At 45.9% G+C, this 27,500-nt stretch overlaps 1 protein-coding gene across 4 annotated transcripts in view; it reads right to left on the reverse strand.

Annotated features, from left to right (window-relative positions):
* Positions 1-1,084: 1,084 nt before the first annotated feature.
* Positions 1,085-27,500, reverse strand: part of ppp2r3a (protein phosphatase 2, regulatory subunit B'', alpha) — a 57,900-nt gene continuing 31,484 nt past the window's right edge. For 3 of the 4 annotated variants that reach the window (XM_030356183.1, XM_030356184.1, XM_030356185.1), the window contains exons 3-13: positions 15,194-15,523; positions 13,935-14,038; positions 13,615-13,717; positions 13,000-13,074; positions 10,539-10,782; positions 9,430-9,478; positions 9,097-9,186; positions 7,357-7,532; positions 6,631-6,749; positions 6,024-6,130; positions 1,085-5,141 (exon numbers count right to left, since the gene is read on the reverse strand). In XM_030356183.1, coding sequence (XP_030212043.1) covers positions 5,045-5,141; positions 6,024-6,130; positions 6,631-6,749; positions 7,357-7,532; positions 9,097-9,186; positions 9,430-9,478; positions 10,539-10,782; positions 13,000-13,074; positions 13,615-13,717; positions 13,935-14,038; positions 15,194-15,523 — 1,494 coding nt within the window. In that variant the 3' untranslated portion in view covers positions 1,085-5,044. Of the gene's footprint in view, positions 5,142-6,023; positions 6,131-6,630; positions 6,750-7,356; positions 7,533-9,096; positions 9,187-9,429; positions 9,479-10,538; positions 10,783-12,999; positions 13,075-13,614; positions 13,718-13,934; positions 14,039-15,193; positions 15,524-16,835; positions 17,832-27,500 lie in introns of those variants that run through there. The other variant, XM_030356186.1, reaches the window with a different exon arrangement.

Raw genomic sequence — 27,500 nt, forward strand, 5'->3', positions numbered from 1 at the left:
TACATGTAGCAATTTCACATTAAGATATCTAAAAACGACTAGACCTGTGTTATATATATTTTTGAGTCGTGTACTTACATTATCTAAATTGTTTCAGAATATGTTGACACCCAGAAAAATATGTAGATATATTCTCGGTGATGCCGGCAATGCCGTTAGGCCCTTAATCTTTACTAACTTCTGGGGAACACGTGAACACAGTAATCCAGTAAAGACCTAATGTATTGATACAGTATTTCAATCGCAATCTCGCTCACTCAAATGTGCTACTTTGACGACGAGTGGTTCATGCCAGGCACCAGCAAATGCGGTGTTTCCAACACATAATCCACATTTTCTTTTATAAAACTGTTTTGATTTGATACACTATTGGCCTACCTCTCTTTCTATCTAGCTTTCCGGCTACCTGTGTGCACTCTTCATGCACTAATTGCTCATGACCGGAGTCTTCTCCAGGGCTAGGCAGAGCTATTGCCCAAGCTAAAGAGCTAGCCATCTGTTTTTGGGGGGTTGCACTTTTTTCTTCTTTTTTTTCTCTAGTGTTAAGGTCTGCTTAGTCACACAGGTTTCTAATGGCACTAGATTTCTAGTTAACAAACACAGCCAATAGATTAGACACGGTGCTTTCAAAAGAGATGTTTTAATCAAGGGTTAAGGGGTCACAGCTGTGATGTCAGAGCTCGCGCTGACATGACCTTATAAGGTTGGTTATTGCCCGAGCTTGTGTTGGCCAATTACCATCCAGCGGCTTATATAAAGGGTAATTTAAAGGGACTTCATGACTTTATTAATCATTCATTAATAGACTACCTGTTTACTTGTTAAGAGAAGTTATACTACTTGACTCTCATTCTTTAGACAGTAAATCTGGTGTGTTCTACAGGGACGGCACCACATGGATCCGGTGGCAATCGCTCCAAGTTGGCGAGCAGCCTGGTACATGTTGCTGCCATGGCAAAGGCAAACAGGCGACACAATAGGATTTTGGTGCGGCCTAAGTTTGCTTGACACACACACACACACACGCGCACACACGCACACACACACACTCTGACTTGGCATCATAGAGTAAGACTAAACAGGGCATTTGTAAGATAACTTTTTAATACATGTACCACATATACATGTTAAATATGGTAAACACCTCTGCTGTCCTTAAGTTCAGTCCAGTTAGCTATATGGAAAATAGTATATTACCATGCCTAGAGTCGAAAGACTAAGTGGTCCATTGAGTAACCATGGTACAAATGGCTTTGATTAGCTTGAGAAACGCCCCCCCCTCCCCATCCTCCCCCCAAACCCTCACCTCCCGGCCGGGTAATTCTTCCATCAATAAAACAATGACACTCTCCAGAGGGCCAGTTTGACGCATAACAACACTGGCGCCGCCATAGCAGCAACAGCAGCACCAGGCAGGGGAACAGGCAGCAATGACCTAGACTTGAGTGTGAACCGTGCCTGCGTCAGGTGTCCCAGAACACCATTGGTTGACAATTCCAAGTTTACAAAATAAAGTTTTGGTTAGTGTGTTTTTTGCTATGTAAATGCACTGAGCAAGTTGATTGCACTCATGTCTGGACCAATAAAACATCTCTGGAGGTTGCTGGCTGGACTCCTCATGCTTCTCTTGAGCAACGCACCCAACTGTGGGCGATGCACTGGTTTGTATTCCTTAGACAGTGGCATTTCTGGTCATTTATAAGCCTTTGGTAATTAACTTATCATTGATAAGAACTTATAGATTATGAATGATCATCATTACCTAAATTACTTATGACTGAACTTTATAATAAAGTGCTACCAGCATTTTATTTTGAGATTCTATATCAAAGTCAAAAGGGATATAAGCTATTTGGGCACACACAGCGTGCGTTTGTGCGTGTGCGTGTGCGTGTGTCTGTGTGTGTCTGTGTGAGATATTGGTTTGTAGGTGGGTGTGTCTCTTTATATGTTGGGTCAACCATCAGATCAAGAGAATTCTCTTAAAATATTAATTTGACTTATTTTGCTTCAAAGTAAAGCAATAGCAGGACAGGTAACTTGTTGGCAGGATGAAGGACGGGAAATAAAGGAAAAGAAGGATAGAGAAAAAAAGAGTAAAGAAGTAAAGGAAGAAGGTAAATTATCAAATACATTTAATCCAGTCTCCCCTCTGCAACGATGTACGACAGTAAACGTCTGCTGTCTAATGCTCTGAGTAGACCTCTCAATTCAAAGCAAAACTCCCAAGAAAGTCTCAGAAAGTGTTTCATGATAACACAAATCTTTCCCCACACTGTCCTCATTCGGTGCTCAGTAGTCAGACACGGAGAACTGCAACACCCCACGATACATTCTCCCCAACAATTTTAGTTGAGGATCAATCAGACGGATTTGTCCCGTAAGTCGCGCGGATGTATTTATGTTTGTGTGTATGTGTGCGTGTATGTGTGTGTGTTTGTAAGTGTATCGGAAAAGCAGTCAGGTACCGCTCCCAAAAGGAAGTGTGTGCGTGTGTGTGTGTGTACTAAGTGCATGATTGTCTGTCTCCTCCTGTCCTATACAGTAGTGGCTTCCAAACTCGTTTGCAACCCAAGAGGGTCCAAGTGACGGGATTCCCACCATAAACGTTTTTTGTAACATTTCCAAAAAACATATATTTAATTACAGAAGTACGTTTGAGGAGTGAAAGGTGGTCAATACTATAAAGATGAACAATGGACATAGATACATGTAAGCTCTCTAGCTGTTTTGACCTAGTTGTGAGAATGTATTGCTTATTTTAGGTGACTCATGGGCCTGGCTCTGTGCCTGAAAGTACCTCACGGCATTAACAAGTTTGGGAAGCCCCTGCTTTAGAGGCCGTTGCCCCATTTGTGGAGGATGGCGTAATCATCATTGATGTCACTGCATGTCCCACACACACACACACACACACACACACACGTGGGCATTCCAAAATACCTACTCAGCCACCATTGTACGCAGATAAGCCACACAGTGGCACAGCAAGAAAAAACTTTAAAACATTGTCAAAATGATAATTTATCAACCCGAGGCCTTGCGTTTTTTACTCGTTTTCCTTCACTCTTGTTAGACGGACTGATGTGCGTGTGCCTAGCTGTTTGTCTGTGTGTGTGTGTGTGTGTGTGTGTGTGTGTGTGTGTGTGTGCGTCTGTGTGAATGTGTGTGCATGTTTCTGGGTGTATTCATATGTGTATTCAAGTCTGTCTGCGTGTGTGTGCCTGTGTATGCCGTTAAGTGTCACGTGTGAATGTGTGTGTATCACCCAGGAAGAGCCGGTGAACTCCAAGCCCTCGAGGACAAGCGTTCTCCCCGTGCTAATTAAAAGAGTTAAACAAGAGAGAGCGCTTTTGTCAGCCCCCGAGAACACTGTTCTCTTGGCAACGGTTATTTTCTATCAAACTGCCGCACACTGCTCAGTAACCTAGCACGCTCCTCAGAACACACCCCTAGATCTAAGATTTTATAAGCAACACACAGTAAGGGTAGTTCTCGCACACGCACACGCACACGCACACACACACACACACACACACACACACACACACAAATAAACAAACACATGCACTTTTCCCGGTGAATGCAGCAAGGTAATTATGGAGCGAAAGAAACAGGCCAGTGTGTCTTGAATATGCAGCAGGGTGAGAATGATTACATACATTAAAATAAAGAACCGTCAGAATATTTATATTAAAAATACTTTCCTGAAACCGTGGAGCATCCGCTAAATAACAAAAGTTATAAGTTAAATGTTTTTGAAAGGCGAACTGAAATGTAGGACGTACAAAAAAACACAGCAAACAAGGGGTTTTATAATAATCGAAGGGGAGTAGTTACACCGACGAGCACACGCATGTTTTTTTTTGGTAACAATCGATTGGGCAAAAGGTAAAACACTGTATGCGTTGTGCAACTGCAGGGGTGTGAGGGTATGGGGGCGGGGGGGGGGGGAGTGGCGGGTGAATTCATGGAAACTAGTCCACTCCTAATGCAAACAAAAAGGCTGAATCTCACAAGTGTCTTCATTTCGGAGAACCTCTGGGTCTCCGGGCTGGAAATGTGTGTACAACTCTACCAGAGAGTGTGACGTGTCTTCCTTTTTAGTCCTTAGTATTTTTTACTTTAAAATGTTATTCTATGTACAGAATGAGCATACCTTGAGCGACATTGAAAAAAATAGGAGGGAGGAGGGGTGGGGGTGGGGGGGGGGGGGTGATTGAGGACATGGGCGCAACATTCCGGCTCCCATGTGCGTACTGCACGCTCCCCGGGCAGGTTTCAAGCCTCGACAAAGGGATTCCAGGAGTGTCGCAAAACAATCAGCAGATTGCCTGGCGTTCTAAAAATAGAAACGGCCTGCCCCGTGAACTCTGCTCCCTTCGCCTGTCGTCGTTGTGTAGTCAGAGGGACGGGTCGCGCGTCACCTGTTCGGCCTACAGTTGCGGCGGCCGGCCACCAGGGGGGGACAGAGGGAGTGTGAAATGGTGGTGGAAATTATGTTGATTTTTTTCTCCACCTAAGGGTGTATGTCTTGGCTGTGGATGGACGATTGATACATTTTCTTCACAGGGAAAAGTTTGTCCATCAACCGTGTCAATGCAGGTCTGTGCCGACCAAAAAAAGTTATGCTGGCAGTCGTGTGAGGAGAACGTTAATACTTAATGTAGCACAAAAATAGGATATATATACGATTGTCTCCTCATGAGATTGTCGGTAGGGTAAGACACAACAGAAAATGTTTTTGTTGTTTGTTTCCCAGAGATTATTGAATTCACAAGCCCCCCTCCCCTTTCACTCACGCCCCTCTTTTTCTTATCTCTGTTTGAAAACAGATGTATTATTGCACCAGAAGAGTGTCTTGGCTTAAAGGTCACACATCTCACACACATCATCATCAACAGTGGGTCAATTCAGGGGACATTTCTCAACATCGTCTTCAGGGGGCGAGGGGGGGTCCCACTCTGTGCCTCCTGCATAGGCAGTAGAAGAGTTGACAGGGCTGAGGGGGGTCTTTCGGGGAGTCCCCAGACTGGATGTTTCTTCACGCGGTGAGGTCTGAAATCACCAGTTTCTCCATCTTATTTCCAATGTCCCCGGGCACTTGGAGCTCGTCCGACTCGTAGTCGTCATCGAAGGACCTGTTGAATCGAAGCACACGCACGAGGCCGGTAAAGCTGCGCTGCTTTCTGAGAAACGCAATTATGACTCAGCAGAAAAAACACCCACACAAAGAGGGTGTTTTCTGACCCGTGTTCACAAAACAACAAGGGTGCAGCTGTGTTTGTGTGTGTCTGCATTACTTAGCTCCTGCAAATGTTTCAGGTTACATGTCTTACACGATGTTGGAACAGGCATAGAGCCGCATGTTGGAACCCAGTGTGCACGCATGTGAGTGATGAGTGTGTGAGTGTGTGTGTGTGTGTGTGGGGGGGGGGGGGCGGGGGTGTTGCTGCGTTGTCTAGACAGAGACAACGCAGCGATATTTGCTTTTTTTTCGTTTCAATATATTTTTTTGTTTTTTTGTTTCATTATTGGCGGGGCCCTTTCAGTCGTCATTTGACATTGGTGGGGACACGACCCCTGGCCCCCACGCAAATCGACGCCCTTGCGTGCGCACGTTTTTGTGCACCTATGTTTAATGCTTGTTTGAATGACATACCCGTGCCTGTAGTTTGTGAGTCTGAATACTGCATCTGTTCATGCTGTTGTGTGTGTGTGCTTCTGTGTGTATTTGTGCTGTATATGTGTGTGTGTGTGTGTGTGTGTGTGTGTGTGTGTGTGTGTGTGTGTGTGTGTGTGTGTGTGTACGTATGTGTGTGTGTGTGTACATGTGTATGTACGTGTGTGTGTGTGTATGTGTGTCTGTGTGTCTATGTACATGTGCGTGTACATGTGTGTGTGTGTATGTACATGTGCGTGTACATGTGTGTGTGTGTATGTACATGTGTGTGTTCATGTGTGTGTTCATGTGTGTACATGTGTGTGTACATGTGTGTGTGTATGAGCGTGCTGTGTCTTACGCATCGTGTAGCTGCTCGTTGGCGGTCTCCTCGGCCACTAGGATCTCGTACTCCTCAGACGCATACTTATCCCAGTCAGACGGCTCTGGACCCTCAGTGTCAATGTCCTGAAACACACACACACACATACACAACCACACACACACACACACACACACAGACAGACAGACACAACCACACACACACACACACACACACACACACACACACACACACACACACACACACACACACACACACACACACACACACACACACACACACACACACACACACACACACACACAAACACAGTGGGCAACATCAGTATGAGCATGGTTTTCAATACGTGTTCCACTCTTTAAAATCTAACAAACACAGTACCATACAGGAATCAGGATAGATCTTTTCTTTAAGTTCAACAATAGTTTCAGTGTTGAACCATCTTTCTCAAAAGATAATTCCAGGCAGGCAGGAACCAGGGTAAAGGAACAAGGAAGTCAGACATGGATGACATTTACATTTGTGGATGACATTTACATTTTTCTGTACTAAGTGCAATCACAGTACAGACAATTCTAATCTATTCTAGCCAATCTATCGTTGCTGTAGCTGAGAGGGAGCAGACCTTCTGCAGAGCAAAGGGGTCTCTCTGCTCGTGGTCCAGGTACTTCTCCAGGTTGAAGAAGGTGTCCAGGAAGATATGAGCCATCCGGCATCGCTTCAGGTCACTCAGGGTGATCTTACCTGCAGGGAAAAAACAACACACAATCACAGACATGGACATCAGGCATGAATGGTGTTAGGGAAGAGGTGGACCTGGGAGCCAAAAGGCAAGATAGGATAGGTGGAAGGAAGGGCAGAGGGAGGAAGAGAGGCAAGATAGGATAGTATTTTTATTGATCACAGACACAGTAAATCTGGATGGAAGGATCGATGGACAGATGGATGAAAGGTAGGGAAGAAAAAAATATTGATTCATAGATGGGAGGAAAGGTGGATACAAGGTAGAGAGTTTGGATGGAACAAATGATCTGAAGAAGGGGGACAAAGAGGGGAGCAAGGAAGGAAGGACGGACGGACGCACAGACGAGGGAGGACGGAAGGAAGGAGGGCGCAAAGGATGCAAGGATAGAAGAGATGAATGAAGGAACGAACCAAGGAACAAACGGAACAAAGGGAAGGGAGGAGGGAGTGAGGGAAGCTAGGAAAGAAGGACAGATTGAAGAAAGGAAAGAGAACGGAACGATGGAAGGGGAGACGTAGAGAGAACAAAGAAGGATGGAGGGATAGCTGGACTGATGTACGAAAGGAGAGAAGGAAAACGATAAGGAGGATGGAAGGGGAGACCGACCCTGGCTCTTTGGCTTGACCAGGTCGAGCATCTGACAGAGCAGGTCCTGGAAGGGCAGGGGTTCGATGCCCATGCCTTCCATGCGCTCACACTGCTCCTCGTAGAAGTACTCCAGCTCAAACATGGACAGGACCCCGTCTCCATCCATGTCCATGCAGCGGAACCAGTACTCTATGCTGCAGACAGACAAAGACAGGGAAAAAGAGAGAGAGAGTGAGAGGGAGAGGGAGAGAGGGAGAGAGAGAGAGAAATATAATCATTTGAAATCGTCAATAAGTTATCGATAGTTATTGGGTCAAAAGGTCTGTGTTGGGAAGTCTGCGTCAGAATTGTAGTCCTAACCCTGGGCCAGTGTAGGATATAGCGTTTCGTAGGCAGCCTGGAGAAGCATCTGACAAGCGACCATCACTTGTCATTATCTGCCTCCACGACAGTGAAAGTTCTGGAGAGGCAGCGCCTCGCAGTTCGGGGCCTTGGTGTGCCGCTCAGCAGACCAGAGTACTCTGTTGGCTACCAGTGCGAGCTGGCGATCGAAAACCCACTTTTCTCCCTAAGCAGGCCTGAAAGCTGCTGCCTGTTTACCGGGAAATTGCATTCTAGGGCTTGCTCTGTCCTGGCCCCACCTTAAGCGCCTGGAGAACACAATTCAGATAAGAGGAACTGAGCTACAAAGACACATTCAGTGCTGTATGTTGGGCATATGCTTCAGCCCATAGCTACCGGCATATTGCATAGCTATAGTGTCTCTGGAACTCACTCATTTCTGCAAGTGGGAAGTCTGATCCCCGATCTGCTAAAGCCATCCCCATGGCTAGCTTGACTGTGGCTGTACTGGCCTGCAAGCAGTTCCTGTGTGGGCCTGAGAGGTGGTCTCTGCTAAGCTATTCGTTATCCGAAAGAGGTTGTCTGATGCCCAGGTAGACAAGAAGCCCTCATCCCAGATGGACTCAGTTGTTGAGGGCAGGCGAGCACAAACAGTCTGCCTCAAATTGAGACACAGGCTCAGCTGGATGTGGAACCTCTTCTGGCCGGACACTAACCGGCTGCAGATATAGCAGATTCCGATAATATAGCAGGAAAGCCTTAATCTCTGCCAAATGGGACGCTAAAGTGCCCACCCTGGGGGGCGAGGTATCTCCCATCTTGCTCCTCGTCCAAGATTAGGCCAGGTCCAAGCCACTCCTTCTTGGCACTTGACCTGCCGCCATAACGAACGGGGGCAGATAGGAGTCAGCCATGCCATCCTCTATCCCTACCAATCTGGCTGTTCTATCAGCCACAGTAATGTGGCACGAGGGGCACCAGTCTTGACGAGCCTTTCTGTTGAAGAGAAGCCAGGCATCCTGAAGACTCCGTAAGCGGGCCAAGATACAACCCGCATGAAATGGGAGAAGATGAAGGGGAAACCAATGCTGGGTGGGTTTGCCTTTTACACTGTACACATGTACGGTGTGGCGAGTCACCTAGGTGTATTCAATTTGACACTATAAGACACTACTTCCACTCGCGCGATCGATATACGGGTGCTAATGCACCGCTTCGGAATGAATTTTAAACATTATTTGACGTTTGTCCTGACAGGGCCATGTGCTTGGAGCTTGAGGTTACATGAAATGGTTCATTCAGTGTGTTGCATCATACCGGCACATCCAATGAACCGACGATCCAAAAAACAGTACAGAAGTAGCCCAGCCGTAGTGGTAACATATATCTCCCAGTACCATGCAGAGAGTGGAGTACCTGGTGGGGTTTTTCTTGTCCTCCTCAGAGATGAGAAACCAGACGAACTCGGCGTAGCTCATTCTGTTCTCCCTCTGTACCGAGTTGCCCCTGGCAACCAGAAGCAATCACCAGTTAGCATTGACCAGACCTGCAGCTGTGACCCTATGTAACACAACCTTTTGTCTGTGTGTGCGTGTGTTTGTGTGTGTGTGTGAGAGAGAGTGTGAGTGTGAATGTGTGTGTGTCTATGAGTTAATGTATATATATTATGTTTTTGTATGCCTGTATAAGCACTCTGAGTGAATAAAGGTGTGTGTGTGCCTGTATGTGTGAGCATAGCTGTGTGTTTACCTGGTGACTGCTCCTGAGAACATTCTTTCAATTATCCTGTTGGAAGAAGCTGTGAATGACAGAAAGTTATAGTGTGACTCGGTTTGAGTAGAGAAGATAATTCAGACGTCTCTGTGAACAAAAGCCCCCGATACACCGTGTACAAGGCAAGATGTGAACAAGTGGTTAGCAAAGAAAAAATAAATAAATTGATAAATAAATAAAAAAGTAAATAGGTTTTTTATTCTCGATGAGGTGACCTCGATTCAGATTCATGTATGATATTTTTTAATATGTAGAATATTATCAATGATGCCTCATATTTGGTAACTTTTGCGTGGTTACGATAGTTGAATACAACCAATTGGCTTATTGGATTTTCCCACAGCTGTCTATAGCAAAGGTTTTGTGCTTCCGCTAAACGACCCATCATCATTATCATTACATGACCACAGTGTGCTTGTCGGTTCCTTTAAGCATCTGCATTCAATTTGACAGAAAATAGACTATAGGCTCTCATAGTACAGGCTACTATTATACTTAAATACTATCATTAAAGCCTGTTTTACAAACCGTAATTAATATAATACATCTATTCAATTAAACAGGGAGCGGTCTCTTTGGAGACGGACGACTCTGTTCTGTCTGAACTGCGCAAAGTATTCACTCCTGATCACGACAAACCCTGCATCAATAAGGAGACTGTAGAAGCCTGTGAGTGATTGATAAGGTCAAATATACGTGAACGAGGATTGTTCAGCCAAGGTTCAGATTACAAATAAATGTTATAGTTCACATTTTTATATTCCATGTACAATATTCATCGTTATTATTCTATTTTATTTTATTCTACTTATTTCATGCCCACTATTCTATTCCGTTTACAGCTATTATTATCTATTGATTTTATTCTAATTATTTCATTGCCACTATTCCATTTAGTTAACAGCCATTGATATATTTATATTTTATTCAAATTATTCCATGTCCAGTTTGGGTCATTGTTGAAGGAGCCTGAGCCTGAGAGGAATTGCTTGGCCAGTGACAGCTGCTGTAATTGTTGTGCTTATGACCACAAACCCTCTCTTGGATCTCTCTTGAATCTTGAACCAGTGTGAGGGGCCCCTCACCGTGGTCGTTGTACCGGGCCAGGTCCTTGGGGTCTATGTAGAGGTCGTGGTCGGTGTCCAGCTCCCAGAACTTGCAGTAGATGACGTAGAAGTGCTCGTAGGAGAAGTAGTCGGTGATCTGGTTGATGTCGTCCTCTTCCTCCAGCAGCGCCAGCGTCTGCAGGAAGTTGCTGCGCCGCAGCTCCGTCATGGTGACGCGGCCTGACCACGAGCGGTTCACCACGTAGAAGATCCTCTGGATCACCTGCCCAGAGAGGGGAGCGACCAGAGGAGGAGTGTTAAAGGTTGGATCATCGATGTTGGGTGACCTCACTTCTGTTGGTATTTGAAGCGAGATCCCAAACAGAGCCAGCTCGGCCCTCCCTTTACGTGTTCCGTGCGACCAGTAAAAACGACCATGAACGCAGCGCAAAACCCCACAGCACCCACCCCTTGTCGGTGATTGGTTGGAACACTATTTATTTTGGTTTTGATGAATGTGATCATTTATGTTTCGGCTTAGAACCGCTGATGCAGCCATTAAGGCTCGGTTATGGATCCATGTCGACACAACGCAATGACCATGCAGACGCTTCGACGCAGTCGTGAACCTGTTTTGGTTCTGAGTCGGGTTTTAGTGAGTGAACCAATCACACTCCTTGCTGCTGTGTCACCTCCACGCAAGGTTAACATTTTTGGGAGGCGCGCGTCCGGCCCTTGCGGTGGACGCAAGGAGGGTCCGCAATGTGACGTAATGGGTCTGTAAACTCCCTTGCGTTGTGCTGGCGTGGAAGCATAACGAAGCCTTTAGGCCAAAGCACCCCTCTGATCTGACATATGGGTCTGGCCCATCTCGTAATCAGACAGATCTCTAGCAGGCCTGGCACAGGTCGGGCCAATCACAACTGTATATCTTATTCAGGGCAGGTTGAATACGATGAGGAGCGACCCTATCGGAGGACGGTTGAGGCATTTTAGTAAACAACCAAGATGGCTGCCGCTGATGTGGCACACGTTTGGTGGCTCTGATTGGTTGTAGGTCTATCCAATTGCGTCCAGAGGCATTCTGGTCTGCACCGGTTGATAATGCCCCTTAATTGAGAATGAATTGAGTGGTACCAGATTAATGCACCTATGCAAATGGTTCTGGCGATGTCAGTGCCAGCGCTACACATATCTGCTAACGCTAGCCCAGCTCTGCTAACGCTAGCCCAGCTCAACACATGTCTGCTACCGCTACTCCAGCTCTACACATGTCTGCTAATGCTAGCCCAGCTCTGCTAACGCTAGCCAAGCTCTGCTAACGCTAGCGCAGCTCTACACATGTCTACTAATGCTACTAGCCCAGCGCCACACATGTCTGCTAACACTAGCCCAGCGCTACACATGTCTGCTAACACTAGCCCAGCGCTACACAAGGGTACACAGTGCTAATATGGGCATGCGGGCGACCAAGGTCCTCCGTTTCCAGAGGCTCTCAGGGGGCGAGGGCACGGTGTTCCGTGATGTAATCAGAATCCAACGCATAGCTCTGTGTACGGGGGCGGGGGGGGGCAGCTGCGGACCCTTCATGCTGCACGCGTTGCAGTTGTCCCCATGCGGCGACGAGCAGCGTGTTGCGGTTACACAACAGTCACATGACCACCTCACTATTCTTATTCATGGAGTCATCATCATCAGTGGTGGCATTCACAATATTCGAATCTGACCATGAGCATATTTCCACACACACACACACACACACACACACACACACACACACACACACACACACACACACACACACACACACACACACACACACATTGAGAGAAAGATAGAGAAAGAGACAGATAGAGAGAAGGACAGACAGACATACAGAAAAACAGACGGATAGACATATACACTTACAGACATTTAGCCACACAAGACAAACAGATATATACATAGGACACAGACAGAGTGCAAGAGAGAGAGAGACAGGCAGACAGACGTACACAGGAGACAGACGGACGTTGGGCTGCTGGTGTTACGGCAGCAAGTGGAGAAGTAGGAACAACAGCGCAAACTACTCAGCACACTGAGACTCTAAATGTCCAATCAAGCTCCAAGTTCCGATTGATTCTACAATCAATTGATTCTACATTCCAGCCTGAATGGCACGCATAAAGTTTAGTCTTTGTCGTAGAACTGGCTTAGCAAAGGGAAACGCAACACTTAAATGTGACGTAAGGACACAACAATGTAGCCTAGGGTAATTTATCTTACCAAGTAACTGATTAAATCAAATGTCAACGTGTTGTGTATTTTATGATGTAATTATTCATTAAACAATACAATGATATCTATAATGTAACCTTACAAATTAATAGATTTGTAGTACATTTCTCACATCACTTACTTTTTTAATTATAAAGTTTGTGTATATAAAGTGTTTAAAAAACGTTATATACAAGAATACAGAGAATTTTCCCGTCTAACTAATCCTTGACACGTTCCTCACCGTGGTGATGTAGCGGGAATGGAATTCAGGCGCATCTTTGAGGAACGTCAGCCCGGGGTGGGTGTCCACGATATCCTGAACATGGAAAGGAACGAAGAACATTTGAAGAATGCATTCATCCATGCATTATCATCTTTCATTACAGTCAGTTTTTCACCAACTGAGCCAGATCTTGCCCAACCATGGGTATGCGTCAACGTTTTGACCATATTTAGTTAGGTGACGATAGGTGTTGTGAGCTGAGCTCAGTGTTGGGTTGATACATACAGTAACAATTTTATGTGTGGCTGGGTTTACGAAAAGGGTGAAAAAAAAAAGAGAGGACAGCTTGTTTTTTGCATTAGTGTGTGTATGATTAAAATGTTCAATTAAAAAAGCTTCCAAGTCACTATGCCGAAAATTGGTTGTGCAGACAAGATAGAAAAAACCAACAAGTTAGCCTCTCAACCTTGATTGATAATACCGTGTTATTAAACAATTAGGCCTGAACACACCATTAACCTGCAAGGAACCTACTTTGCTTGATCTAGCAAATATACGACTCATGTTCGCTGCACTGGTGTGATGTCATCTGCAGATGATTGCTTGGTTGATTGGCGTTTGGGTGTTTTGTACCTGCATGAGTGGGATGAAGTCCTCTTGCTCCAGGTAGCTACAGCTGGGCTTCGCCAGCAGACAGATGAACATGGATGAGTCGTCATGGCAACTGTGCAACAGCCTGCAGTAGAGAGGAGGAGGATGAGGATGAGGAGAAGAAGAGGAGAGGAGGGAAGGGTGGAAGAGAGGACAGAGAGAGGAGAAGAGGAAAATGAGAGACAACATATAAAGAGATTGGGAGGGCGTCGAGAATGACTATATCCATTGTAAGACGAGGAATCAGGGATGGAGGGAGGGAGGGAGGCATGGAGGGGCGGAGGGGCGGATGTATGTCTTACTTTCTCCAGGTCGCAATAAACGAGTGGACAGACACGAATCCAGTCCTCTCCCCGCCCGCGGCGTTGAACAGTGGCGCCTTCCAGTAGAGGGGATACCCACACGCCTAGAACAGACAACATAGATTAGTACGAGATCAAGGCATACATAGATTTATACAAATAAATCAAAAACAGCTAGAAATATAGCATAACGCTGTCAAATCTGATCAGGGAAGTCAATCATTAAGTGTTTGCGAATGTTTTAGTGTTTAGTGTTTAGTGTTTTAGGACAGTTTCACTCATATCCGCTTCAAGGTGCGTTCGCAATGAAATGCTAAGGCGCTAATAGATGCACATCGCGCAAGCTACTACTTGCACAAACGACATGAAATTCGCATTGTTCGCGTGTTTTGCTCGAAATTCGTGTGAAGCAGTGTCACTCATGAATGGGTCACGTCCTGAAGCCTGATGGAATCACAAAGCTCCTGAACTTCACCAAGCTGCGCCTCCAGATGGGGTTATGAGCCCCGATACGACGGCGTTGGGTTCTCTAACGTCTCCGGGACACAACCAGTATAGAGCCGCAATGGTGGTTATCTCGCCCATTGCTAGTGGAGGGAAATGTTGGAGTTTACGCGAGGTAAGCACCTCGTTCTTCGCATGAGTAAGCACTAGCAGTTCGTGCGGTCAAACTCACGCGAGTGGGAAATTTGGTTTGCTTTTGGTGCGAACATGGCTCTAGGATGGAGGAAGGAAATAATGCATTCAATGTGGATATGCTTTGTAAAACACATCAACAAATGAAGTGGATAATTTGGAATACAATTTTGGATTTAACAAGATTCTATTTATTTAATGATTTGTATTTAAAGGATGTCTGCTCCTTCCACACAGTAACGGATACATATTGATGCTGGGGTTGCCTGTGTTCGCATACGGATTTCTACTATCTCTGTGTCTACTTTGAGCGAAAACCACGTCAACAAAGGCAGCTGAGGAAGCTGTGAAGTGCAGCCTCGATATTAAAGGCCGGGGAGTCATTATCTATGAGGATAAGGTCAATAGTTCAAAAGGCTATGGATATTAGTTGATGGATCCTTAAAGCGAAATGAAGGAGCCAAAAGTCACATCACAAACGGGAGGGTCGACCTACACCTATACCGGGGGGGGGGGGATCAACTGACCAGCCGGTACCGGTTGGTGCAGTCCACTGGGCAGGGCCCCTTTGAGGGGGCGTGGGTTGCTGTCACCTGTGACCTGACATATTGACCTCCACTGACCTTGGCGATCTTGGCCATCTCGTAGATGTCGGCCTTCTCCTCCTCGAACTCGGTGAAGGCCGCTTCGGCGGCGGCGATGGCGGCGTCGTGGTTCTGGGGCGGGCCCGACACGGGCAGCCCGCGGGGGTAGTAGAACCTCGGAATGTGGATCGCGGACTGAGGAGGAGGGGGGAGCAACACCGGCGCCGGGTCCACCACCACCACCACCGCGGGGGGGGGAGGAGGGCGAGGGGCAGGGGGGGGGCTGGGGGACCGGGGGGCCGGGGGCGGGGAGATGGCGGCCGGGGCCGGGGGAGGGGTGCCGGGCTTCTTCTCTGGTTTGGACTGGACCTGGGAGGAGCAGAGAGGAGGTTGTGAAGGTGTGGAGGGGGGGGGGGAGTTAGAGATCAGGGGTGTGTGTGGGATACAAACAGGTGTTTTGTATTTCAAGTGTTCTGGGTGGGGTCGTACAGTGTAGTAGTGTTGTACCACAAACTGTCAACCCCAACGGAAAGGTTGGGCTTTCGAGACTGAACCCCGATGCCCACAGTTGACCAGCAGGCTTCCCTGATGCCACCTTGGTTCCTTCCCTCTCCTTACTGTCTTGGGTCCTAAAATCGAAATCACTGCAAGATCCCTACCCAAATAATAGTGACAGCATCCCTTCTGTTGGAGCTTTCATTCCATTTGAGGCACCAATAGGTCACCATAGACTAGTCTTTCATAACACCCAATACATTTACCGGTATGCTTTTTTGCAGGTTGTATGCTTCTGTGATTGGCATGAACAGTAAAACCGGAACATTCCGAGAGGTGGATAGTGCAGTGGCTCAGGTTGAAGTGCCCCAGCCCAATAGTTGGTGCACAGCCATTAGTATTTTTGTAAATACCCATTAAATCTTTTTCTGGCTTTTAAGTGAAAAAATTACTTGGACGCACACTCACACAGGCACGCACACAAAAAAAAAGGACAAAAGTGAAAGCTCTTTTAGGTAGTTGGACTGAATATGCTCTCTTAGTACTTACATAATTAGTTTAGACTTAATTAGTCTGTGTTTGGTGCAGACAAGGCCTCCATAGGTTGTCTATTGAGTAGGACAGCTGTACCTCCCACCACCACAGTGTTCCACCTCATTCATTCTATCACTCTATTCCTGCAGGCCCATCCTATAAATACCTCACTGGTATCTGCCTCAGAATAGAGTCTCTCTCTCTCTCTCTCTCTCTCTCTCTCTCTCTCTCTCTCTCTCTCTCTCTCTCTCTCTCTCTCTCTCTCTCTCTCTCTCTCTCTCTCTCTCTCTCTCTCTCTCTCTCTCTCTCTCTCTCTCCCTCTCCCTCTCCCTCTCTCTCTCCCTCTCCCTCTCTCCCTCTCTCACTCAGAAAGTGTCAGATAAATGCACATAATGTGTTGGCTAGAGTGCATGTTTTCCAAGTGTGACAAAGAGATAAAGTGAGAGAGATACAGACATAGTGAGAACTAAAGAGGAAGGAAGAGATTGACCACAACACAGAGATAGAGAGGGACAGAAATATTCGGTTATCTCCAACACAACTACACCGTTCTTAAAGCGACAACAACACGTATCGTGAGCCCAAAGGAGCATCTTCGCTTCGCTGACTGACTTCCTGTTTAGCCTTGCCACTAGCCAGTGCCCTCACTGACCTGCTGCTGTTGCTGTTGCTGCTGCTGCAGCTGCAGCTGCTGGAAGCACTTGATCCTCTTCTTGAAGCGCGAGGGGAGGACAAAGTCACACCCCCGTGCCAGAAAGGCTAGCTCCCCACGCAGGTCTGGGTCCCCTCGCAGGGACGACTCCTTGATCATCATGGCGGGGGCAGCGACGCGCACCCCACCCCCGACCGAACCGGCCACCGGGGAAAAGGGAAGTCCGACGACCAGCTAAGGGAGCTCACCCGAAATGTGACCGATGGTGGTGAGCCACTCGTGGTCCGGTCAGGCTGGGCGGATGAAGCGGGCGATAAGGGGGTAAGAAGCGACGGTAGCCGGACAAAGTGTCACATGGGGCGAGGTTGGGGGGGGGAACCGACAGCTGAAGGAGCCAGATGCGCCGGGAAAGGTTGTGTCAGAGTGGTGGGCAAGGGGGGTGAGGGGTGTGGGGGGGGGGGGGGTCCGGCGTCCCGCCACGGCCCTACGCATGCGACTCACGCGGTATTCGCTCAAAGCGCACACACGCGGTCATTCATAACAATATAGAAAAAAAAAGAATCCCAAGAGGAACAGACGGCCTGCACTCCTGCACACACACACGCGCACACACACACACACACACACACAAAAACGCCTACAGCAGGCTACTGCGCCCTGGTAATCCACCAGTTGTTTCGTGCATCAGGGTATTCCTCAAAGATCCCTTGTAATCGTGCCGGCTTTTGAAGTAGAACCCCCGACGGCGGCCGGAGGTGGTGGTGGTGGTGGTGACGGGGTCGGGGAACGGGGGGGTCTGGTCGATCGCCGGCCAGCAGGGAGACACTCTTCCCTGGGGTAGAAGGAGCTCGTCGGAGCTCCCGCTGCTCTCTCACTCTGGAGGTAGCGGTCTAGTTTTAGTTCTGACTTGTGCCTGTCGCTCCAAGAACGGGCTACTGGTGGACTACACCGAGAAATATGAGCCATGCCGGGCTGCGGCGACACACACACACACACGCACACGCACACGCACACGCACACGCACACGCACACGCACACACACACACACGCACACGCACACACACACACACACACACACACACACACACGTGTGTGTATGTGTGCATGTGTGTTTATTTATGTGTGTGTGTGTGTGGGGGGGTATTTTTTGGGTGTGTGACGCTCCCGCCTATTGCCTGTCCTGACTAAAGTTAGACGTCGGGAGGTCGTAATGCAAAGCGTTTCCCTATCTGAATCATTTTGTCATGGCCCCAGATAACTAAAGTTGGCTGAGGCAGTATGTTCCGATTCAACCCACTTTTATGATAACAATGGACCACGAGCACCAATACCAACCAAAAAGTCTATGCATACATATATACAGGTTTCTATTTACATGAAAGTCAATAATAGTCCTGAAATGTGTTGATATGTAGCCGGAATGATATGCTGCATGTATATGTGAAGGTAACCTCCCTACCGGTACCTTCTATTATTATACTCTACCCTTAATCTAAACAATACTATTGTTACTCATATAATACCATCCTTACCATAAGATCAGTGTTATATTACTGTTTTCTGTAGACTGAAATATATACAACAAGGAAGCCGTTTGTAAAGTTCAATGTTACGCCAGATTGCTATGCAGTGAAGCATGTCCGTGTTGGCTTGTGGAAACATTACGGACGAGGTCAGCCCAAAGTCAGGAACCCACAGTCCAGGCTCCCCTGGTACGCTTTTAATTTCCCAACCATAAAGTATCACTTCATTGCCACCCGACAACATCTCTCTCTCTCTCTCTCTCTCTCTCTCTGTTCACACCAACCAAACCTATTCTCCATCACATTGAGATCAGTGAAATGTTCAGCGATGACTGTATAAAGGCTCCTATGTTACTAAACACTAACAAACTGTCCGCTACAGTGCTCGTATTTGTTTGAACAGTGAACTAGTGTAACAACTGCAAAGTGTTGTTTGTTTATTTGAAGAGGAGTAGTGTAAACAGTGCCATCTAGTTGTTGTTGACCGTCAATGTACAAATATACATTTATATAGATACACAGTGCTTGTGTCAAATTAAAACCAGATTAAATTTGTGATGATTCACTTATGTTTTGGTATGTAATAATAAGGTCAGACGTGGGTATTATTATGTCACCTTGGACATCTCAGGCCAACCCTTTCTCAATAGAACCCCCATAGGACCTGATCATGACTATACTTTGCTCCGAGGTCAAAGGTCATAGCCCGATCCACCCTGCCCCACAACACACACACCCACAAACACATACACACACAACCCATCTCCCCTACCACGTACCAATCACAATTAATGTTCACACTAACCGACAGCGCAAGATCCGGAGAGTTCAAAAGCTTCTGTCTCCCAATATGACAATATCGCCTGAAAATGAGTTCCCACAATTTCCCCTCTCATGCCCTCTCATCGTCCCTCGTCATGCGGCGTGAGTTCTATCATTAATGGCGGTATAAAGAGCTGTGTGTGTGTGCGTGTGTGTGTAGAGAACAGTTGCTCTCAGGCAGCTGTGTGCTCTTTTCCTGTCTGAATGACAGGTGGTGTAACCTAGCCCTTGCAAAAAAGCCTCCCCCTGGGTCCTAGAGCTTGGTTGCTCATTACACCGGCCACAACTTCCCTGCTTTACTCAGGGTTACCACATTAAAACAAGTTCACCGCAAGTAAACAGGAGACAGAGCTGTGGTCAGGCTCAACTAATGTGAGTACTTGGGAAAATGTCACACTCGATATCTTGAAATATTATAGAGTACTGCTTCCAAGTGGTGTTGTCTGCACCATCAACTCTGTGTCCGTTAAACAATTGCAGAAAAGTTGAATTATTCATGTCCAGGATATGCATATATATGCATTATCCATTGGTTGAATTTGGAAAAAAATATTTTGTGTGTTGGCCAATATTTGGCCAACACACAAAGTAGTTGGAAAATATCTTAGCATGATCGTTCAATGGCCGAGGGCAAATCGTTTAATGGTTTGGGTGCCAGCCAAAAGCTACTGGGTTTAATATCTGATGCCAACTGTCTCACCTTTAGGAATCCTTGAGCAAGATCCCATAACCCTCTACATGCTCAATAAAGACATTATCAGATAACAGCGTTATCTATGGGAAAAGGTGAGTCAGCAACATGGGCCAGACAGGTGCATGAGACACACGCAACCACACTCTAAACCAAGTCATCTAACATTAGCATAAGCAGTCTTAAATAGAACTATGGATAATGTCTGTGTGTGTGTGTGTGTGTGTGTGTGTGTGTGTGTGTGTGTGTGTGTGTGTGTGTGTGTGTGGGTGTGCGTGTGGTTATTAATGGTCACAGGAACCGCCTCTTTACCTCTCAGGGGTAATGGTGAGGGGATAGTGCGAACATTACAACTTCCTAAACACTCCAACCACACACCCTCACAGAAGCGAACACACACACACACAATATTCTACCCCACTATAAGTAAACATATGTGTAAATCAGAGATGGTACAACACTTAATTCTGGTTTGGGAGCAGGGCAGATTTCTCACATGCATCCACATACACCAACTCACACAGACATACACACACTCTGGGAACCCGTCCACTCAAGAAAATCAGGTCTCTCGTGAAGTTCTCCTTTAACAACAGATGACATGGATAACTTCCTGTTGGCCACATCCACATCCTGTCAAACAATGACATCCAAAGCAACAATGACATCTTTCTCAATACCAAGAACGCCAAGTTCGGACTTGCGTACTTGGGAGTTTGGCTCGGGAGTGCAAACTACCCAGAATGGGCTGCCCCTCATTCGGTAGTCAGAACAGCAGTCTACTACTTGATGACGTCACCATCTGAGGTCGTCTTGGCAACCATCCGGTTATCTTCATTCAATAAAACCAAACATGAAATAAAAAACAGCCCTGCCTCCTCTCTTCTTCCAAGAAATGTAGCCTACATCCAGTAAGCCAGTGGCTGGAAAAAAAAGTTATTGAGGGTGGTTGTTGTGGATGTTGGTGAATGAATGTCAATGTCGAATGAAAATTCAACAAAAAAGCATAAAAATTGATCAGAGTTACAGCCAACAGTTGTGTGTTTTCTCCTCCTACATTGCCAATTGTTATGCATTCTGGGATATTTCGGTATCCCGGCTCCACACAAGTCACTTCTCGATGCATACTCGATAAATTGGGCAGAGCATGAACACACCCTGGCATTAGTTGTGTAGTTTGCCAAATGCCAAGAAGAGAGACAGCATAAGATGATGGAGAGAGACAATATTGCTATATTTATTGATGATAAATCTGGATAGCAGTCGGCGCTACAAGTTTACTTGCAAGTGTGTGAAACTCCATTTTAATTTAGTCCTTTAATACATAGGATATTTTTGGAGGATAAGCTCATCTTCACTGGCTATATGGTTTGCGTCCGAAATAGGGCTAGGCTTCTCAGATACTTATATACAGTATAACTCCAAGGGAAGGACCCGCTCTGTATGTAGATATAAAAGGCTCATTCTTAAGTGATGTTATTCTATTCTAGTTATTCTTATTTTCATGGATTAATAGACACACATATATATACACAAACATATTATATTTAATGTCTGCCAAGTCCGTTCTGCTAGATGCCACTCAATTCGATACAGTTTAATAACCTGCATATATTATATTAACCTTATAATGCTTACGAAAGCAGGGGGTAAAAGTTTAAATGAGGAAAACTGTTTATTCTTCTAGGATTTTAAGCAATCAAATATTATAAATACATAATAAAAAAAAAATTGGATGAAATAATTATAGAATGAATGAACATAGCCAAGAGGATTATCAACAAGCCCCTTTGCTGAAAAGGGGCCTTGGATCACTATCGGATCACTTCAAAACAGCATCAAGTTCAGCCCCCTTACTTCAGTCACCCAGTAATGACTGATCTACTGGCCAGAAACCTAAACCCGAGTTAAATGATTTCAGGCGTCTGCAACACCCAAAGGATTTCCCCCGGTGGACGAGAGACACGGGTAACGGCGGGTCTGCTGACAACCATAAAATACTTCATAAGGGGTTAAGCTTGGCATCCCTATTTTAACACACACACACGGCGATGCCTTCCCAAACAGCCATCTATCTTGAGATGACAGATTATGTAAGCTTACCCTGCATGAGAAAGTCTGCCTGACTCTGGTCTGACTCCGGTCTGACTCCTCTATAGGAGGGGCCATATCCAGCTTAAGCAATAAACAGCACCCAAACTGTGATCCTATTGGTTGGGATTCAATTAGTTGGGACTAGCCAATAAGATCACAGTTCAGCACTGGAAACCAGTGACCCTATTTGTTAGTCCCATCTAAATTGTGTTATTGGTTGTAGGGGTGGTTGATATGGAAAAAATATCTTCTATAAATTCATGCAGGATCATGAACCATGAACTTATCACGGTATTTATGTTTATTTTGAATGATGCTTCACAGTACCACCAAAAACAAAAAAAATAAAGAATTTTAACATGGTTTAGCATTGGTTTCATAAGAATACCTACATAACATTCAGGTGTAAGTGTACCCACTTTTTCAGCTAGATTTCGAACACATTTCAAAATAACTTTTTTGCTGAGAGTGCTAGGAAGGGGGGGGGGGGGGGGGGTGTTATCCCCATGGTTACGACCCACAACAACTTTGTGATACATTTTTAGTACCGCCGTTGTGTCTGAGCGCTATAATGAGCGATGTTTTATTATGTAACCTTCACACACTGTGGCGTTATACTATAAGTGCCCGGGAAGCCTTACCCTGTTTCGGACACCAACATAACAACATATCAACCGCTGCTCGGGCATCATACATCAACACACCACGGGTTTATAATGGGAGCAGCAGTAGCTCAGGAGGAAGAGCAGGTTGAATGGTAAATCTAAGGTTGCTAGTTCGATCCACGGCTCCTCCTAGCTGAGTCAATGTGTACCTGAACAAGGCACCTAACCCTTACTGCTCCCGACGAGCCGGCTGTCGCTGCCGTCGGTTTGTCAATGGGTGTGTGAATGGGTGAATGTCAGGCAATACTGTAAAGCGCTTTGGGTGGCCACTGGTTACAAAAAAGCGCTATAAAAATGGAGTCCATCCATTTATAATAGTGTCTGGGAAGCATAACCCTCGCCTGTACTCTGCGATCAACATGAACCACCCCACACACCCTGCCACAGGTGACTCTTCGTCGTGACCTCGAAGAGCATACTCAAAAGGCAGTTAGACATCACGAAAATAACATTACCAAGCATAGCTCCTAGCAGAGTGGAAAGTCACTAAGTGATTGACTATCAAAAACATAAAGTTTTACAATGGATATACCCCATGGTTATGACCCACAACAGCTTTGTGATACTTTTTTAGTACCGTTGTAAAAACGCTTTTCAGACGGAGCTTCACAATACACGCACACACACACACGCACACGCACACGCACACACACACACACACACACACACACACACACACACACACACACACACACACACACACACACACATGCCTTATTCTACAGCTGTCCAGTAGGCCTAACTTTTATTGAAGGTAATAACCCTGATTGGACGTTTAGGATTTAGCTGAGAAAAACCCTTTTGGATGAGCCACAGAACTGCGATTGACCGAACGTTCACTTTAGCAAAATGCTAACGGTCTCTCTGTGAAGGCAGATTGCGGAGGCATTTCAATCGTTCACTACCTAATATTGTCATATTGCACACCCTTAATTGGTTGACCGGGGATCGACACTTCCTTTGTTTTAATTTCACAGAGGAAGCAAACCTGGATAAGCAGCGGCAATTTAACAGTCTATTCATTGCACAAGCGGACAATAACAACCCCAACGGACCTGAGGGCGAAGTAACACATTTTCATGGAAATACTTCCAAGGATGGACGGCTCGTCTACGGCATTCTTTAGTCATTTTTAAGAGGAAACTTGTGGTTACTTGTGGTTACTTTGACAGTTTAGCAACATGATTGTCGATCACCAAATGTTCCCCAAGCCCCCCAAATTATTGTAAGATCTTCCACTTAGTAGCCACAGATATTCGAAACAAGCCCTAAACCACTCAAAGACAATCTTCAAAGTGCCTAACACTATACACATTCGGATTAGTCATGATCGGACAGAAACTAAATCAAAGCGTTTTGTTGAGTGACCCTCTGAGAAACAGATCACTCGGTTTAAGCCTGTGGTCTCTTTTTCCCTTTAGCCATTATTTATGTTTACAGGGCTTAGGTTGATGGATGTAATTAATTCTTGGGACCTATCGTCGTAGAGGGGTGGAGAGTCTAGGAATTATGATGTTTAACTCCAAGCGAAAAGCCGCTGGGTTTAAACGCCAATGTCCTGAATCCAAATTTAGGCCTCCTTGAGAAATATTCTTTTAGCGGATTACTTTAGAGTAAGTAGTCGTTAATATTGTTTTTAACAGAAGTGGTGGCTGCGGTCAAAAAACATGGTGCAGATGTCACGTGGTGTTAATTCCCAACTCAACCTGCAGATGCTGCTTTAGAACATCTTCATGAAGCATGTGCGTCTGTGATATGTGTAGGGGAACACTAGAGGGCAGCAGCTCTTTGTCTGCATATCAATACAGCTGGACTGTGGGTCTGTCAGGGAGCTACCATGATAACTAAACTAGGGATGCACCAATCTGTTTTTTAAACCCTGTTTATTAAGATTGTCCGCTTTAAGGGTTAAGCTTCTTGGACACTTCTAGAATAGCGCCACGTGTTATTCTAAGCCAGACATAACATCCCTCATTACAATGCTCATACAAAACAATGCAAGCAAGATAGTATCAAAAAGGTTGCTATGGGTCGTAACCATGGGGATAACACACCGCCCTCCTGCCAATAATTATTTTATTCAACACACACACAAAAACACATAAGCAATATAAACGCACATGCACACAGCCAGGATAATGGTTGGTAGGAAACTATACAAAACTCAGGATGCTATCGTGTCCACGTTAACCAGTTTAACTGCACAAATCGTGTTTTTGAGGAGCTACTCTGGCATTTATAAACATGTTGTTCTGGTTTCCATGGTGATCAGAGGGGAGGCCAACGGATGCGTTACGCCATATGCCTCTCGAAGTCAAAAAGCCTATGAAATAACAGTCTGACCTACACAATAGTGTGCTCTATTTGTGTGTGTGTGTGTGTGTGTGTGTGTGTGTGTGTGTGTGTGTGTGTGTGTGTGTGTGTGTGTGTGTGTGTGTGTGTGTGTGTGTGTGTGTGTGTGTGTGCACGAGTGCTGGGAAACATCAGTTGGATTATATCCCAGATTGAATGCTGGATCATTATGTCACTCCCTTAAAGGCAAAGAGTGTGCACCTACTGTGTGTGTGTGTGTGTGTGTGTGTGTGTGTGTGTGTGTGTGTGTGTGTGTGTGTGTGTGTGTGTGTGTACTTCATAAGCCCCCATTGTATGAGTCTGAACCAAGGTTCCTGTGGGTCCAAAGTGTGTGTGCATGTGTGTGCGTGCGTGCACCCGTGCGTGTGTGTCTGCCTGAACCTTTTCCAGTGTCTTCACTTAACTTTATTCTATTCAATCCCTAACAGTCATACATACCAGCACAGGCCCAGTTGGTTAATCAATGATATAAATATGAGTGTGTGTGTATTTGTGGCTGTGTGTTTGTGTCCGTGTGCATGCGTGTGCTTGTAGCTGCGTCCACTCGCACCTGTGTGGAAGTGCTCCCCTGTCCCAACGAGGTTCCTGCTCTGACCTAATTTCCTGCAAACACAGCCGAAGGGTGATGTCATGCTAACCTAAGCCTGGGCCAACAACTCAACCCCCCCTCTCGCTGTTCATTACCCTCCCCTCGGTCCCCAGAAGTACTCTTTGCGCCAAGTTCACAGTGTTTGCTTATGATAAGTCTCTCATGCTGTTTCTTACATAAACTCAAGCATTGTTGTTCCCTCTGCTCTTATCTCCCCTAGTATGGGGTGTTCAGGCACTGTGTCAGAACAGAGACTTAAACTCTCTGGCTCATTAGATACAAGCCTAGGCATGGTGAGCGACTGTGGAGCTAATACACACTATTATACACTGGCACCAGCAATTTCAGGCCACTAGGGGCACTCAAAGCACTTTACTTGTTTGCATCACTCACAGAACAGCTATGCCCACCACGCACAGTTGGAAGAGTCAAACCTTGCATGGTGGCAATTGCTAGCCAGGAGTGGCTTAGGAGTAGGATGTCTTGGTAAAGGACATGTCAACACTTTGAACAGCGGAATCGAACCAGCAACACTGCGGTATTGAGATTGTCTGAAACTTTGAACTTTTCTAGGACAACTTGCATTGTTAATAGGTTTCTTTGCTCATTTATATATATTAAACTACTTAGCTTAGTGATTTAGTTGACTAATATTTAGTTATTTAGCAGACTTTTTTATCCAAAGTTACAAGTAGAGTGGACACTCTAATCACTGTGACATGTCATGTCACAGCCGACAAGAGTGAGAGAGAAGCAGTTAGATGAACCGTGTCGACATATGCTTGCGCATTGGCGGTTAAAAAGGGGAATCTTTGCAACACTATGACGGCCTTCAGTCATGACTTACGCATCACTGGCGGCATTGAATCATGATTACACATGAGTCCAATTCCGAGCCCTGTGCAGTCATCATTCAGTTTGTTACTATGTCAACGATTTTTTTCAAAAGCTCCACTTTGGAGAATTTAACCTGGGGCGTGTGTTCTGAGACTGTTTGACGGAAACATTTCCGCCTGTTATGGTAGCTACACCAACAACGTGAGCTCCAAGATCCAAGCTAAATGTGGCTTTTCTATTCTAGACAAGAAAAACATACCGTTGACGTAAACACTCCGACCAACGCTGTACTTGATTAAGTTGTCAATCTGTGTGTGTGTGTGTGTGTGTGTGTGTGTGTGTGTGTGTGTGTGTGTGTGTGTCTATGTGTGTGTGTGTCTATGTGTGTGTGTGTGTGTGTGTCGGTGTGTGTGTCATGTGTGTCGGTGTGTGTGTGTGTGTGTGAAGCTTGTCAGCGTTGGTTTTGAAGGACACCCACTGACAAACACAAGAGCTAAATATAGAGAAACATCTTCTCAAATATCTCCACTTAAATTTCATCCAAAACACAGAGGGGCCATGCATAAGCTGTCACAGAGTAAATAAAGAGAAGATTCCAACACTGACGATCTGAGAGGCAATGCTCAGAAATTCAAAAACCTCAAGGCCTAATTTTGGCCTCCTTCTTGCCAGTTTTCTGATGCAATCCCCATCACTCAAAAATTGACTGGCCTGGCCCCTGCATCTGACTCATATAGGCTGGCTTCTGCTGTCTCCATGGAGATTAATGGTGGGGTTTCTGACAGGTGCAGCAGACTCTGCATTAAGGCTTAAGCACATGGGGAGAGCTTTATGGTCTGCACTCAGTGACGGGGTGTGATGCAGTTGGCATATTCAGACACACACACACACACACACACACACACACACACACACACACACACACACACACACACACACACACACACACACACACACACACACACACACACACACACACACACACAGGCAGTATATTCATATATTATTAAAACATGTGTATCTTATCAGGTGTACAAATACTTGGCATACATACTAAGGCATGCAAACCTAAAAACAATCACCTTTGAGGAG

Source organism: Gadus morhua, chromosome 5 (genome assembly GCF_902167405.1).
Source record: "Gadus morhua chromosome 5, gadMor3.0, whole genome shotgun sequence".
NCBI classification, from domain to species: Eukaryota; Metazoa; Chordata; class Actinopteri; order Gadiformes; family Gadidae; genus Gadus; species Gadus morhua.